This window comes from Malus sylvestris, chromosome 10, assembly GCF_916048215.2.
Source record: "Malus sylvestris chromosome 10, drMalSylv7.2, whole genome shotgun sequence".
In the NCBI taxonomy this organism is placed as follows: Eukaryota; Viridiplantae; Streptophyta; class Magnoliopsida; order Rosales; family Rosaceae; genus Malus; species Malus sylvestris.
In genome coordinates this window covers 7,199,998-7,216,535 of record NC_062269.1, presented here as the reverse complement: position 1 = coordinate 7,216,535, position 16,538 = coordinate 7,199,998, and the positions used below count along the sequence as shown (strand labels likewise).

The following is a 16,538-nucleotide window of genomic DNA, read 5'->3' as shown; positions in this document are numbered from 1 at the left end:
GACTAAACGAAAAAATCAAAATAAATCGGAAAAGTCATCAAACATGACACGTGTCAACACCTGGCAGAAACGATTTATTTCATCTGAATATTATATTCAAAATTAGGCATTGGAAAATTTTATAAATAGACGCCATTTCATACAAGGGAGGAAAATTGAAAGGAATTGAAGAAGGAATTCACATATACATTTCTCTACTCTCAAATTGGAAGAGAATTCCCTAAATCTTTGAAGCTTTGAAGTTCTAAAGCTTTCAAGCATCAAACCTCCTAAATTCCCAAGAAATCCCGAAGGATCAAGAAAGCCCTCTTCGTTCTTCGTCAACTCAACCTTCAAGATCAAGCCCCAACGGGCCTTGAAGAACTTCCACCAATTCAAGATCAAGCCCCGACAGCCCTTGAAGAAAGTGTTCATTGTTCATCATCCGTTCATCCATAGATCAAGCCCCGACGGCCATTTGGATCAACAACATCAACAAATCCACACATCCAACCAAAGCCCAAAAGCCCTTGAAGATCCATCCATCAACTGTTCATCAAGATCAAGCCCCAAAGGCCCTTGAAGATCCGTTCATCAACAATTATTCAAGATCAAGCCCAAAAGCCTTAAAGATCTGTTCATCCATCAACCTTCAAGATCAAGCCCAAAGGCCCTTGAAGAAACTTCCCTCAACTTTCAAGAATAAGCCCCAACGACCCTTGAAGAAAACTTTCAACCGTTCATCCAAGATCAAGCCTCAACAGGCCTTGGATCAATCGCACATCCACAAATCAACACCTTATGGAGATCGAATCAGAGGATCAAATTTGAGAGAGATTGTAACCCCTAAATCATTAATACAAAATATTATTTTTGTACACGTGTTTTTATTTCGTTCATCGCAGAAATTTCTGCATTCACAAATTTGGCACGCCCAGTAGGACCATCTCTACCTCTCATCTCTTTGTCCGTTCAAGGAATCCAAACACACCTCAAAGTCAATGGCATCAAGCAAGGGACAAGCTGTTCTTGCAACCACTAAGGGAAAAATCTTGAGCACTTCTGTTGCGAACAGACAATCCATTGGTGCCACAACTGCTCCTTAACATGCCACTTCAAAGTTGGTGCTGCTAAAAGAGCAAGGGGAGCATCAAAGGCGCGAGTCCGTCATCAACCTAACCTCGCTGAGGGCACTGAAGCATGCTGCTGAGGCACACAAGACATCCCAAAGCAGCCAATGACGTTCTTCGTCAGCATCCTGGATGTCTAAATGAAAGTCACGTCTATTGGTTGCACAAGTCATGACCATCGGCGTTACTTCCATCGAAGAACAACTGGCTCAAATGAATGAAGCGATCGCAAGGCTAACACGAATTGTGGAAGAAAAAGACTTGCAAATCACTGCACTCATCAGCCGACTAGAGCCACAGGACTGCGAGAACCCCGACCCAGAGGATGATCTACTAAAGAGAGGAGCTGGCGAAGAAGAGGAACCTCCGGTAGAGAAAGTCGATGTGAAGCCAGAGCCAGACCAAGCAGCGGCACTCATAGGATCTCTTTCTATCCAGTAGCTGCAAGAGATGATCACTAAAGTTCATGCAGTTTGATGGAAAAGGAAATCCAAAGCAGCACATTGCACATTTCGTCGAAACTTACAACAACACGAGGACGGAGGGAGACTACCTCGCCAAGCAGTTTGTGCGCTCGCTGAAAGGAAACGCCTTTGAGTGGTACACTGACCTAGAGCCTGAGTCTATCAACAACTGGGAGCAATTGGAAATAGAATTCCTTAATCACTTATACAGCACCCGCCGCACTGTAAGCATGCTGGAGTTGACGAGTATGAAGCAATGGAAAGATGAGCCAGTCATGGACTATATCAACCGATGGCGCACTTTAAGTCTCGACTGCAAAGACAGAATTTCGGAGACCTCCTCGATTGAGATATGTGTTCAAGGCATGCAGTGGGGATTGCATTACATCCTTCAAGACATCAAACCACGGGCCTTTGATAAGTTAGCCACCCGCGCCCATGACATGGAGTTGGGCATCACCCATCATGGGAAGAAAAAACTGATCGCCGACTACAAGAACGACAAAGTTCTTGGGACAAAGGTGGAGAAGGCTGTGTGGAAATCCATCAAGGAAGCAATGACGGTCAACACAGCTTTCGTCAAAATCTCTACACGAGACAAGGCGATTCAAGCTGAAGCTTTTCGTGATCAAGAGATGCGTAGACGCACTTTGAAGGAGCTTGAGGAGAAAACTTATCCATTCATCGACTCTGATGTGGTTGCCATGTTAAAAGACTTGCTTAACAAAAAGGTGATCGACCTACCTGAGTGCAGACGGCCGGAAGAGATTAATCGTATTGATAATCCAAGGTACTATAAATTCCACCGTTTCATCAGTCATCCAACGGAAAAGTGCTTCGTATTGAAGGATCTCATCCTGAAGCTAGCACAACAAGGGAAAATCGAGCTTGACCTCGAAGACACGGTTGCGGCACACACTACTACTATCGTGTTTGGATCACTCGATCCTGTGCCTCTCCAAAGCATGCATGACCAATCCCGTCAATATTCAAGTCACACGACACCTCCTACATAACCATCAATGTGGGCAAGCAACCAAGATGCATCTAACGGTGATAAGGAAGGGTGGACATCGGTGACCTACAAAAAAACGAGGAAACTAAGACCACAAGCCACAAGGCCAAAAGAGGAGCCTAAACCCGCCCCTCGAACTTCATTCTTCGACAGGCTGAATCATTCAAAACCTAGAATTTCGGCACTTGATCGCATCAGTGGTCGAGACCGAACTTCCGTATTCAAAAGGCTTAAGACACCAACACCGTAAAGATCTGTCTTTGAAAGGTTATCAAAACCCAAGAAACAAAACGACACAGCTAGATCTCCTCCGCAACGGTCGGCTGCGGACAGACTTGAAGAAACTAAGAAGCCTTCTAGAAACAGGAAAACAACGCCAAAGGAAGAAAAGCTCGACAGTCTAGCAAGAAAAGACGATGTTCAAAGCTTGATTCCTTCAAGGATGAAACGCCAAGCAGCTTTGGAGGTCGACAAATGACCACTGAAGGTAAAGAGGCGCACCATTGTCTACACCGGCCAATCTTCACGCCAACAAACCCAAAAAGACCGCACTGAAAAGGAGGCCCAAGAAGACAAAGAAGACGAAATCCCGGAAGAAGACGTCACTTCCGGCTCTGTCAACTCAAAATCTTCACCTCAATCACTGGGGGCATGCTCTAAAACCATGCCAGTCAAGCCAAGCGAAGTTGAAGGATGGACTCATGTCACTTCGAAGAAACTGCACAAGAAGCATATGTCTTCTCCACAAGTGCACCAATCGGAAAGGGGGCAAAGCAGTTTTCGCCAACCTCCAAAACTATGTGAAAGTGTTGAAGATGAGGAAATTTCAACACAAAGATCGACCATGCGCGATCTCTTTTTCCTCAAAAAATTATTCAGCTACTCGGTCAAGGCTCCTTGCTATAAAGATTGCGAGGAACGCCTCTCCAGGCAGCAACCATTTCTTCCACTAGTTCACCAATGGGAAAGGGGGCAAAACAGCTCCTGTCAACCTCTAGAACAATGTGAAAGTGTTGGAGATAATGAAACTTTGACACGAAGATCATCCATCCACATCACGATGCGTGACATCTTCCCAGAAGACTTCTTCAACTACTCAGTCAAGGCTCATTGCTATGAAGATTGCGAGGAACGACTCTCCCGGATCGCTTGACGAACCAACAAAACTCCTCGTCTGCACGAGCCTAAACTGCATGGCACAACGCTCCTTGTCCGCACAAGCATAAAAGGCGACACCAAAGCTCCTCGCCTGCACGAGCCTAAACTGCATGGCACAACGCTCCTTGTCCGCACGATCATAAAAGGCGACACCAATGCTCCTGGCTCGCAAGAGCATAAACTGTGTACAACACACAAAAAAAAAAAATCCAAAAAAATATGTATTTGAACTACGTTATAACTTGATCTCTTCTTTGGAAGGGTACGTAGGCAACTTGAAACTTCAAAACTTCAAGTACAGTCACATCATTAAAAAAAAAAAAAAAAACAAACAAACACTTTGAAGAATAAAGAGCAAATTCAAGAATGTGAATACTTTATTTCTTTAAAGGAAGAAGTCCGCTCCAAAACCTTATTACAAAAAAAAAAAAAAAAGGCCCAAGCCTCCATTTCATAACCGTCGGATCCCATGCCCAATAGGCCCATGAAGAGGCCTAAGTCTCTCTCTTGCAGCTTTTTCCTCATTTTCCTTGGACCTGCCACATCTCAACCCCAACAGAACCATCTTTCTCGCCCCGACTCTAATTCAAGGCTCTGGAGTTCTGCCTCAGCATCACTCTCTGCCTAGTTGCCATCCCCAAATCCATCTTCAACATTAACGGGGCAGAAGCATGAAGAATGATGCAGCTTCGCCCGCCTCCTGTCCAACTCGGCGAGATCACTGAAAGCGAATTGAAGCGGTACAACGGGCTCTCTTTCCCATAAAACGACACTGTAAGGCTTCAAAATCCACGCTGATCGATTGGCGCCGGGAAAAGTGAAGACTCAAATCAATTGCTCCAATGACCTAGGGTTCCGACGGGGAAAGATGAATCGTTGTTCGCTGATTAATTGCCCTCTCACTCTCTCTACATGGCACCGCCGCCACCGCTGCAGCTACGACAACCAACGTGTTAGCTTCTCCGGCAGTGCACGTCATGTCTCCGAATCCGGTTTCTGTCGGGTTCAGATCTGTCAGTATCCCCATGCCCATCTCATCTTTTAGAATGTCACAGCAACAACAACCATCTCCCGCCACCGTCGTATTCGTTTTCGTCGTCGGCCTTCGATTTCTACAATTCTGGTGGCTACTTCACGAATGAGGTAAAAGAAGGTACGGAGTCTGACGGGAGGAGGATTTCATTTGAGAATGATCTCGACGGTTATAGCTGTGACAGTGAGTGAGATCACCAGCTCCAATCCTCAGCACCTGGAACTGCTGCGTTTTGGTGGAATCTCCTTTGGGTTTCTATAGCGCTGCAAACGTCTTTGGAAGATCGACAGCTACCATCAACCACCATGGCTTCGAAAGTTTCATAAGAGTTCTCCTCACCACCGCGTCGCTGCCTACAACTCCAGCTCAACCACGAACGGCAACCATCGTCACAACAACTGCGATAGTCGCGAGCAGGACTCTTCATCACCATCTTTGCAGCTCTCTCCTTCTGCCCATCAGTTCCAAGCAGCAACGACTTCAGCATGGACTCGGCCAAGGTCTTTCTTGCGTGTGTGCTATGGCTCGAGTGCGATCTTGAACGAAGATAACAGTCTCTAGCTCCGCTACACATCTCCTCCATCACCAAGCGCAATCCCTAGTGCTTTGTTCTTGGTGACGCAACCTACTGTGCATGCTGCGTAGACGACTTTGCTGCGAAGGACCTCCTGCTTCACTTTCCTTCTGTCCATCATCTAGACCAGCAACACCTGCGGTGAACTTGCAGATCTATCGAGGTAGCGGTGATCGAACAGACGACCTTTAGGCAAAGGCAATGGCTCTGGCACGCGCTGCAAATATCTCCATCGGTTGAGCCCTTGATAGGTAGAGAGGAGCTCGTTAGGGGAGTAGGGTGTCTTGAGAGATTCCCTCGAGTCCATCTTCTTGTCGTCTCTACCATAACAGATGCGCTTGAAAATTGGGAGGATCGACGAGAGGCTGAGGTTGTCTAAGCTTGTGCGACTCGGTTGAGTTGCTAAATGCGTTAAAGCTGTTGGAGGAATGACGTGCATGATGTAGGCATGTTTCTTCTTTCTGAGGGCTGCAAAGGTCTACAGTCAGTGAGACTCTGTGGGTTCTCCAAAGTCAGTGACCGCCGTCAAACGACTAGCCGATCATGAAGCCTCGACTGTAGCTCTCTGTCCGTGGCAAGCAGCAATGGCGAAGAACTTCAATAACCGCCGTCAAACGACTAACCGGTCATGAAGCCTCGACTGCAGCTCTCTGTCCGTCTTCGTCCTTCCTTGCAAATTCCTCACCCATTATCAAAATTTATACAAAAAATATATAATAAAAAATGGGATAGTGGAGCAAAGTGGTGTTGGCACCACGTGAAAAAAAAAAGGGTGCATCTGGCACTGAAAGCAGACAAAAAAAAAAAAAAAATATATATATATATATATATATATATATATATATATATAAAGGAGAAAGTGGATTCTTGGTGGCTAGCACCATGCAAAAAAAAAAGGGAAAGGGTTTTGGAATGGTGGATCAGTATATATATATATATATATATATATTGAATGAAAGAAGCCTCATTTATTGATTTCTCAAAAAATTTACATAAATGTACATTTTACATGAGACAAAAAAAAAGAAAAAAGAAAAAAAAAAGAGCAAAAATGAGGGAGCCTTCACGAAGGTTGCTCGTGTGAAGCCTTACCACTTGGCGGAGCTCCAGGAAGAAGAGGCACCGGAGGTTGACTGTTTGAAGCCTCACCACTCGGTGAAGCTCCAGGAAGAAGAGGCACCGTAAGTTGACTATTTGGAGCCTCAACACTCGGTAAAACTCTAGAAGACGAAGGCAGTAGATGCCTTTGGAGTAAAGCCACAAACGTCTGATGGTCACTTTGAATCCGACCTTCAGATTCCTGCACTTGATCGAGCTTTCTTTTCATGCTCGTTGAGTAACTATTGGCAAGCACGTGCAACTCTCTGTTTTCATGATTAAGCCCTCTAATCTCTTGCTTAAGACTCGCTATCTCAGCCATCAGTGACTTGACTTGACGAGTTCGAGCAAGAAGGCGTTGACCTATATTTGATACGGAGCCCGCACACTGAACACTGAAAGCCAGAGAGTCCTGAACAGCCAGCTCATCAGACCGCTTGGAAAGAAACCTATTGTCATTGAGGGTGAGAATATTTCTAGCTACCACCGTAGCGATTATGTCATTCTTGATCACAGAATCCCTAACTGTAAGAGGACCGGTGATGGATAAGAAGGACGGGCGCCATATGTTGTCTGGAGAAGACATATCAACATCTTCCCCAACATTCAAATTAAGACGATGATGAGATGGGCAAGCCATTTGCAAAAAAAAAATGATGATTGAAGAAGAGGTCATGTAAGGCGAATTCTTAGAAATACAAAGTGAGGGAAATTCCTAACAGGTAGCAACTCTCTAAGTGTGTTTTTGAACACGATTAATGCCTCTATAAAAAGAAAAGGCAACATGGCCTGTTCAGAAATCAAAGAGGCAACGTGGCCGTTGGGAAACCAAAGAAGCACATTTCCCCGAATTTCAAAAGCTGGGCCATTTGTTCAGAGATCGAAGAGGCAACAAGGCCATCGGTTCAAAGATCAAAGAGGCACCACTATTCGAATTTCAAAAGATCGGCTTTTCCAGATTTGTCAGCACCTTCCACACGCAGACTCAGCTTTGCGGAAATCACGCGCAACTTTGTCAAAGATTTCTGACAAAGTTGAAAACGCGTGAATCTTACTGTTTCAATTACCCAACGGTTGCCAACAAGAATAAAGGAATATTGCCACTACTGGTTGTTGGGAAATTCCTATATATGTCGACCTTCATCCTCCATAGCAAGGTAGACCTGCAAAAATGCCCAACCTTTCCTCATTTCCGAGAGTACACTTCCAGCAGAGCCTTTTGAAATACTCAGTTTTCTTCATTTCCGAGAATACTTTTGCAAACAAATGACACCAAAGCAAAAGTATCTCATATCACTAGGGTAGAAAGCAAGAGTATCTCATATCATGCTTTCTCCCTGTCTTTTCCTTTGTCCTTGTTCTTACCTGCAAAGACAAGGATAAAGAAAGCAATATGTCGGAACCTCCATTCAAACTCCGGGTAAGGAACCGACTACCTGGAACCTTTGCCTGGTTGCTTACCTGGCATTACTCTCGAGTACTCGTCTTCAGCTGCTGATGTACTTCCGAAGAAGATGCCACATTTGCTTGGAGAACAGATAAGGCAAGTGAAAATGATACCTTGAAGCAGGTGGAGACAACGTGCTGATTTCCTTCAAGATCAAGTCTCCCCTTCCGTGCACAATTAACCAACCTAGCAGAAGGAGTTTGAGTTGAATCTAAGAGCTCAAAAAGCTTCAACAACATATTGACGGCACCATCGCCGATTCACCACCCTCAAATTCTTGGGTCGACTCGTTAGGCGTTATGAGCTGCACGTGCCGATTCACCACCCTTGAATCAAATCCTTAAAGATCAAGTCACCAACTGGAAGAAGCGCCCACTACTCTTAAGATCATACCATTGACCAAACTACTCAAGTGTGAATTAGAAAGATTGAACAAAGAAACAGGTCGTCACCTTCACCTCGTGCCTGCTTGCCATGAGTTCGAATCAACCTTCAAGATCAAGCCTCAACAGCCCTTGAAGAAGCTTCCAACCAAATTCAAGATCAAGCTTTGACGGCATTTGAAGAAATCACAAGTACGATTCGGGATCAAGTGTCCATCACCCTTGAATCAAATCCAACTCCACATAAAAAAAGAGTAAGTTCAAACAATCGGAGAAAGCCAAAAAGTCCTCTAACCCAGTTCAAGAATAAGCTGTGGAAAGTCAACAATTGGAGGAAATCAGAAAATCCTCCAACCCAGTTCAAGAATAAACATGTGGAGAGTCAACAATTGGAGGAATCCAGAAAATCCTCCAACCCAGTTCAAGATCAAAGCTGTGGAAAGTCAACAAGCGCAACAAAATACGTGCCGATTCATCAACTACCAAAGCCAAAGATCATCTACCACATGAAGCTCCTTGTGGTCCAATTTCAACCTTCAAGATCAAGCCTCGACGACCCTTGAAGAAATTTCGAACAAAGTTCAAGAACAAACCTCAACGACCCTTGAAGAAATCTCCAGCCTGATTCAAGATCAAGCCTCGATGGCCCTTGAATCTACGTCTACATTAAGGTACTCCAAAATGCATCTCCTACACGTGACAAGCACATGTATACGACGCGCCTTGAAGTGGGGGCATTTGTAGACATCAAAATTTCGGTAAAATAAATGTTGACCGATAATTAAAATTTCAACGCTTACGTGTCACATAAATTTTACACGTAGCGTGTGACTAAACGAAAAAAATCAAAATAAATCGGAAAAGTCATCAAACATGACACGTGTCAACACCTGGTAGAAACGATTTATTTCATCTGAATATTATATTCAAAATTAGGCCTTGGAAAATTCTATAAATAGAAGCCATTTCATACAAGGGAGGAAAATTGAAAGGAATTGAAGAAGGAATTCACATATACATTTCTTTACTCCCAAATTGGAAGAGAATTCCCTAAATCCTTGAAGCTTTGAAGTTCTAAAGCTTTCAAACATCAAACCTCCTAAATTCCCAAGAAATCCCGAAGGATCAAGAAAGCCCTCTTCGTTCTTCGTCAACTCAACCTTCAAGATTAAGCCCCAACGGGCCTTGAAGAACTTCCACCAATTCAAGATCAAACCCCGACGGCACTTGAAGAAAATGTTCATCGTTCATCATCCGTTCATCCCTAGATCAAGCCCCGACGGTCTTTTGGATCAACAACATCAACAAATCCACACATCCAACCAAAGCCCAAAAGCCCTTGAAGATCCGTTCATCAACAATTATTCAAGATCAAGCCCAAAAGCCTTGAAGATCTGTTCATCCATCAACCTTCAAGATCAAGCCCAAAGGCCCTTGAAGAAACTTCCCTCAACTTTCAAGATTAAGCCCCAACGGCCCTTGAAGAAAACTTTCAACCATTCATCCAAGATTAAGCCTCGACGGCCCTTGAATCTATCGCACATCCACAAATCAACACCTAATGGAGATCGAATCAGAGGATCAAATTTGAGAGAGATTGTAACTCCTAAATCATTAATACAAAATATTATTTTTGTACACGTGTTATTGTCTCGTTCATCGCAGGAATTTCCGTGTTCACATTAGCGTTTACTTAATTCTTTTAATGTTTATTGCATATTGATAGTAAGAGCGTTGTTTCTTCTGTTTGAATAGTGTTTGTAACAACGTAACACATTGTCTGATCATGTTACTTCACTTGTTTTCCTCCAGTTTTCCTAAATGTTTTATCACACACATACATATGAAAAGAAATAACATATATGACCTTTTAAATCAACTACAAAAGCACAATTCTCCCCTATAAGATTCTCATTCTGAGAGATTTAAAGTCAGTTACATTTTGATGTACCTAAATGGCAGAGAGATCCTTGATTGCTATCGTTCTTCTTACAAAGGAAAGGAAGATATCCATACAAGATTGATGAGAAGATACAAGGACATACCTAGCTGGTGGTTTTACATGTTGCTCATCATTACAGTAGCAGTTTCTCTTGTACTCTGCATCGTCTTGAATGATGAGGTTCAGCTGCCATGGTGGGGACTCCTATTTGCTGGTGCCATGGCCTTTACATTCACCCTTCCTATCAGCATCATAACAGCAACAACAAACCAGGTGACTCAGACGTCTTCACTTTTTCATTTAACTTGCAGCAAAAGGATAACTTGATAGAAAGTCAAACCTATCAAGTTATCATTACAACAGCTTATCTAGAGTAGTCATGTGGGTTTTTCCATGCACGGTGGCCTATACTGGACTTTCATGTCACATGCTCAGTAAACAAATGCATGACACAACACTTGAGTTTAGTGATATACAACTTTAAACGGCTGGTTATAAATTTATCCAGCTCAAATTAATTGGAGGCATAAGTTCATACCATCACACTCCCGCATTATAATTGACAACAATTGATACTTTTATTTTTATATAAATATAACACAGAGGACATCATTTCAGCCCCTTTACTCCGCTGCACTCACCAATGTTCCAATCTCCATGTACAGACACCAGGGCTAAACATAATAACAGAGTACGTCATGGGAATCATATTACTGGGAAGACCAATAGCCAATGTATGCTTCAAAACCTATGGCTATATGAGCATGGCTCAGGCAGTCTCCTTCCTGAATGATTTCAAGCTTGGGCATTACATGAAGATCCCTCCAAGATCAATGTTTTTAGTTCAGGTATATTAAATTTAATGCAACAGAAACATACAAATGAAAAATCTAATGGCATAGTTGAAAACATTCTTAAAATTCTTGTGAAAAGCTTGAGATTTTTTCTAAAAGTAGTACCTCTTAACAAATACCAGGAGAGCTGAAGCAAAGAACTAAAATCTGAAATAATCTACTGTGACATATTCCAGTTTATATTATTACTTTGCTTTTCAGAATATATTCTGATGCGTTCTTACATGTATGCCTAGTTCATAGGAACGATTCTAGCAGGAACCGTCAACCTCGCAGTAGCACATTGGTTGCTAAACTCTATCAAGAATATGTGCGTGGATGATCCTCATTCGGATAGTCCTTGGACATGCCCAAATGACCGAGTTTTCTTTGATGCATCCATGATATGGGGTTTGGCCGGACCTAAACATATATTTGGATCTCTTGGAAACTATGGTGCCATGAACTGGTTCTTCCTTGGAGGTGCAGTAGGACCAGTCATTGTTTGGGTACTGCACAAGGCATACCCAAAGCAACATTGGATAAGGCTGATTAATCTTCCAGTCCTTCTGGGAGCAACAGGCTTGATGCCACCAGCAACAGCATTGAACTACAATTCCTGGATCATAGTCGGAACCATTTTCAATTTTTTTGTCTTCCGTTACAGGAAGAACTGGTGGCAGAGGTACAACCATATTCTTTCAGCAGCGATGGATGCTGGGGTGGCATTCATGGTAGTTCTATTGTACCTTTCAGTAGGCATGGAGAATAAAAGTTTGACCTGGTGGGGTGCAAATGGTGAACACTGTGACTTGGCTACTTGTCCAACCGCCAAGGGCATAGCAGTTGACGGTTGTCCGGTGAACTAAAGCCCATATTCGTCACCAGTTACAAGTGATTTTATTTTTAAAATTGCAGAGACAGAACGAGAAGCTATTAGAAAATAATTGAATGTACAATGGATTTGTCTCCTAAGGTGATAAAGATGAATCACTTGCTTGCTATCTCTTATGCGAAAACAAAAACAATAGACATAAACAAGTTAAATTTATCCAACTCTTCTGTTGATTGGAAATCAAACTGAAAATGGCTACTTGGGAGGATTTGTAGACCCATATCTCGTTACAAGGGAAGTACCCATTACTTAGAGCCCTCATAGCCATATAGAACGATCTTAATCTAAACTTAGTTTTGAATAATTTGCAACCAATCTTTCTCATCCTCCACAATATTTGACATAGGCCACATCCAAATGCACAAGGCATTCACCACACCCCATTGGAAATAATTGACAACGGCTTGGAACATTGAACTTCAAACTGTTTACCGAAATCTATTAGACTCACTGAACTGGTGAAAACTAACGACTATATAGCGAGATACAACAACAACAAAGCCTTGTCCCACTAAGTGGGGTTGGCTATATGAATCCTAGAATGCCATTGCACTCGGTTCTGTGTCACGTCTTCTATTAGGTCCAAGTACTCTAAGTCTTTTCTTAGAGTCTCTTCCAAAGTCTTCCTAGGTCTTCCTCTACCCCATCGGCCCTAAACCTCCGAAGGGGTAGAGGAAGACCTAGGAAGACTTTGGAAGAGACTCTAAGAATGGTTATATAGCGAGATACGTTAAAAAAATATAATTGAACCCTGTCATCCTTATAATGGTAATGTTTGTTTGCACGGAGCAAAGTTCACTTGTGCGAGTAAATTCAAAAGTGGTTGCAGGAAAATATTAAATTTCCAAGATGAAAATAAGATAGGTAGAACACCTGATTAAAATTTCTGTATTTATAGCTTAAATAGAAAGGTCAGCAAGAAGAGGTGGTTGGGTAATTCAACGAATTTTGAGGATTACCTTAACGATAGTGTTTCACATCTTGACATGTTCATCTTGAATATCCTGAAACCCACTGATTGTACTCATCCATTCTTATAATAAAAGAACTAGAACTTGGGGAGCCTCCTCCTCCAAATGCCTTCACACATCAAGTTGCATTATCAGAAATAATAATAACAACAACTATAATAATAATTAATAGTGACGATGATGACAACACTAAAACTCAATAGTTATGCAAAAAAAGTAAAAAATGAAAAGAAATACTGCTCACATAAGTACTGAAGCCACACCTTTGCAACTTCAGAGGTATCAGTAGCAGTATCAGTACTCCTTAAACACATTTTCAGGTTTCTTCGTTGCATGAATATAACCGCTCCAATAGGCCTGCATCATGAATGGAAATGCTTTTGAGATATTCTGAAACTTAATCCAACGAACACTACACGGTGCAAATTCCTCCACCAAAGTTTGATTACTTATGAACTATAAATGCAGAAATGCAAACAGCAAGCAGTCAGACTCAAAACCATAAATCCTATGCTACACAAAGCCTAGGCCCTGAAAACCCTAAGAATACAAGTACATTGTGAGTTATACATTCACAAACACTCTTAAACCAGAAAAACAGACAAATAAAAAAAATATCAAGGGAACATCTTAAACTGTTTAGGCAAAGAAGTCCATAGAGAAGTGTGAATCCTACCCTACAAAAATCCACCTGTTCTTCTTGATCGTAAAAAATTCTTCGATTCCTTCCTCTCCTCGCCATCCAAAAAAGAGCCAACATGAGCTCAAGGGAACATCTTAAACTGTTTAGGCAAAGAAGTCCATAGAGAAGTGTGAATACTACCCTACAAAAATCCACCTGTTCTTCTTGATCGTAAAAAATTCTTCGATTCCTTCCTCTCCTCGCCATCCAAAAAAGAGCCAACATGAGCTCTAATACCAATATGATGTAGAACAGGACAAACTGGTTTGTACTCAGGGTTGTGGTGGACTTTAGATTGTAAAATATAGTAAATAGAATAGCTATTAGCTATACATGGCCATTTTTATAGAAATTGGTGAAACATAGAAGAATGGACGACAAAAGGTAGATGAGAAAGTAAAGGACATCTCAAGGCACCAGGGCTTTCAAAATCTATCCCTTAAATTACAGAGAAAAATCAAGAGACTCGTTTAACAATAAGAGACCCTTAGAAAACTTAAAAGAGATTGTCTCAAAATTAGGTTCAAATAGGCATTCACTCTTATTGGCGCTTGACATTAACTCTTAGATTGACCTTTTAACTTATTCTATTGTTACTAATAGGCTTAGTCTTGGCATCCAAAGTGGATATTTCTTTTCTAATAAAATTGTAGCCACAACACCTATAAATGTCTTGCTCGACATTCATACTTCTCCTAAACAAATTTTGCTGGGTCATCAATTTTACAAGATCTAGGGAATCCTAAACTAAATGAACCACATTCTGACTCTGTGAAAGCCTGAACAAAAAATAGAAGCATCTTACTGAAAGCCTTTACGGAAACGTTTTGGCATGAATGTAAAGATCAAGCCAATTGTATATCCCCAGGAACCTTGCATAATTGAGGGTCACGCAATTAAAAAGTTAAAGGAATCTAGTGCACAGTTTGGGGGCAGATCATATAATCCAAGTCCATACAAAACCTATAAACCAATTCCATACTTAACTGTTGACTTTATAGATAGGCATCTGCGTTAAAGTGCAGAAATTATCTTATATTAAGAGAGCAGATCCTTTTAAGAAATAGAAACTGTAAAAAAATTTACTAGTTAAATTACCTAAGACCAGCAGCGGCACTTTCTACACTAAGCTGCTTGGCAATTTCATCACTTAACTCAGAATTCCCGTCTGCTCTAACTCCCTACAATAAAAATGTAGGAATAAACATCTGGTTATATACTTCCAAAGGATCAAACTAGGAAATAGAAATGTTGAGAAGAAACCATTGAGGAAGCAATAGAATAACTGCTTTTAATCCTATCATATAATATGGCATTACATAATTTCATGCCAATCATGCAAATCCTACTAAACCATTGTCGTCAATGTAAACTAATCGTGACAAAGTAGCACATAGGCAAACAGTTTGAAGGGGAGAAATCAATAGTTTACCAGACACTCCCCATAAAACCCTCTGCCCAGTCTTATTTTCAAAACCTTATCCAGTAACTTGTTTGCAGCTTTCTGGCGAGCGGAAATATAAGACATCCCCTTGGCAATTACATCCACAGCATTTATTTCCAGTAACTGCAACAAGGATGATATTAAGAAAGTCAACAGTGACTTCAGAACTAGGCATGGTGAACTGAAAATGAAGGGATAAGTATTCCGGGGATGGGTAGGCGTGTTGTTCAAATTTACATCCCTAACCTGTTCATACATGTACGGATTAGTAACACAATTTAACTTGGAGCGCCATTCGCCGAGTCCAATGCTAAATGCCTTAATATCAGGCAAGCTCCACCGACGGAGATCTCCATCCTCAATGTACTTAAGTACCATTTCTACACGATCTCTGTCCTCAGGTTCTAATAAACTTGCATCCATTCCCTAATTTCAAGAAAAGCAAAATAAAATTGAAGAATCTCAATACACCATTTCTCAATACCAAAACTGCAAATGAAAAGGATTCACAATCCAACTTACATTAGCATATTTAATACCGGCCAGTTGAGCTGAAAAGTAGTCATACGCAGCCCTAGAGCTGCTCTTTTCAAGATTGACATGAAATGTGAGGTTCTTTGGACAATCTTCCTTAGAGGGTATCTGTGGAAGTACCCTTTTTCGATGATCAAAAGCAATTACCCTAATTGAAATTTGAAACCAACAGTCGCTAATCATAAGCAAAACAACTTGGCAACAACTACATCTCAATCATTCACACAAATGTACATGCATTTCAAAACAAATTGATCACTGGAGAATGCACAAATGGAAACTTACTCGCACGAAGCTCTCTGCGCAAGCTCGACCGCAAATCCTTCCCGGCCAAGAAAATCAACAAGATAGCACCTTTCCAGCCCTTCAGTCCGCAAGTCATCAACTCTGTAAAACCAAAATTAAAAAACTAAGTACAAAAAGTTAAGGGAATGATTGGATGCTAAGAATTATAAGAGAGAGAGAGAGAGAGAGGGATTCAACCTGAAGGGTTCGACGGAAGAGAAAGGAAGAGAGAGAAAGGGGAGGTTGAGGCGAGAGTGAAAGAGATGAGCGAATAGAGCGGAGAAAGCTCCGGAGAAAGAAGGGTAGTTGTAGAGAAGCAAGTTGGGAACTTTGTCTTGAGAGGCTTTGGCCAGGGCTTCTAACGCTGCGTCTGAACGGAAGCTCCGGGATTGTGACAGCGGAGGAGAAGCCGGCGCAAAGTTGGTGGTTCTCCATTTTCCGAAAAGGGAATGAGGCATTGACGACGCCGTTCAGGAGAGGGTCGACTTCACTTCAGCGAGAGATTGCTACGGCGGGGCCAGGCAAAGGTATTTCTTTTCTTCTTTTCGGTCGAAACCAGGCAATTATAAATGTTTTCAAGCATGGCGTTTGAGCCAAAATCATCCTCGTATGCCATCTCTTCACTTTGATTCACATTAAAAATATATTAATGTGAACTCTAATCATCAATT

At 41.9% G+C, this 16,538-nt stretch overlaps 2 protein-coding genes across 10 annotated transcripts; one reads left to right on the top strand and one right to left on the bottom strand.

Moving 5' to 3' along the window:
• Positions 1 to 117: 117 nt before the first annotated feature.
• On the bottom strand, positions 118 to 16,518 carry LOC126585482 (uncharacterized). Of its 9 annotated transcripts, XR_007610522.1 has the most exons (11): positions 16,066 to 16,495; positions 15,868 to 15,969; positions 15,571 to 15,730; positions 15,295 to 15,474; positions 15,037 to 15,171; positions 14,703 to 14,785; positions 13,186 to 13,279; positions 12,911 to 13,031; positions 10,327 to 10,464; positions 9,442 to 9,839; positions 118 to 330 (listed from the first exon to the last, which is right to left on the bottom strand). XR_007610522.1 is itself a non-coding variant. In XM_050249930.1 (9 exons), the coding sequence occupies exons 1-8, from the start codon at positions 16,323 to 16,325 to the stop codon at positions 12,942 to 12,944; spliced, it is 1,104 nt and encodes a 367-aa protein (XP_050105887.1). In that variant the 5' UTR covers positions 16,326 to 16,495; the 3' UTR covers positions 10,124 to 10,464; positions 12,911 to 12,941. The 9 variants fall into 9 exon arrangements, 3 of the variants coding, with proteins under 3 accessions (XP_050105887.1, XP_050105889.1, XP_050105890.1); XR_007610524.1 differs by lacking the exon at positions 9,442 to 9,839 and having other exon boundaries at positions 118 to 777; XR_007610521.1 differs by lacking the exon at positions 118 to 330 and having other exon boundaries at positions 9,173 to 9,839.
• Positions 10,227 to 12,031, top strand: LOC126585484 (oligopeptide transporter 4-like). The gene is made up of 3 exons (XM_050249934.1): positions 10,227 to 10,496; positions 10,889 to 11,071; positions 11,314 to 12,031. The coding sequence occupies exons 1-3, from the start codon at positions 10,227 to 10,229 to the stop codon at positions 11,923 to 11,925; spliced, it is 1,065 nt and encodes a 354-aa protein (XP_050105891.1). The 3' UTR covers positions 11,926 to 12,031.
• Positions 16,519 to 16,538: the final 20 nt, after the last annotated feature.

What these genes read in the sequence shown, in the direction of transcription:
- LOC126585484 (XM_050249934.1), top strand. Translation starts at nt 10,227, where the DNA reads ATGTACCTAAATGGCAGAGAGATCCTTGATTGCTATCGTTCTTCTTAC. An exon ending in TAACAGCAACAACAAACCAG is followed by an intron (nt 10,497 to 10,888) that starts GTGACTCAGACG and finishes CTCCATGTACAG; the next exon opens with ACACCAGGGCTAAACATAAT. An exon ending in GATCAATGTTTTTAGTTCAG is followed by an intron (nt 11,072 to 11,313) that starts GTATATTAAATT and finishes ATGTATGCCTAG; the next exon opens with TTCATAGGAACGATTCTAGC.
- LOC126585482 (XM_050249932.1), bottom strand. Translation starts at nt 16,325, where the DNA reads ATGCCTCATTCCCTTTTCGGAAAATGGAGAACCACCAACTTTGCGCCG. An exon ending in TCTTCCGTCGAACCCTTCAG is followed by an intron (nt 15,970 to 16,065) that starts GTTGAATCCCTC and finishes TTGGTTTTACAG; the next exon opens with AGTTGATGACTTGCGGACTG. An exon ending in GCGCAGAGAGCTTCGTGCGA is followed by an intron (nt 15,731 to 15,867) that starts GTAAGTTTCCAT and finishes AATTTCAATTAG; the next exon opens with GGTAATTGCTTTTGATCATC.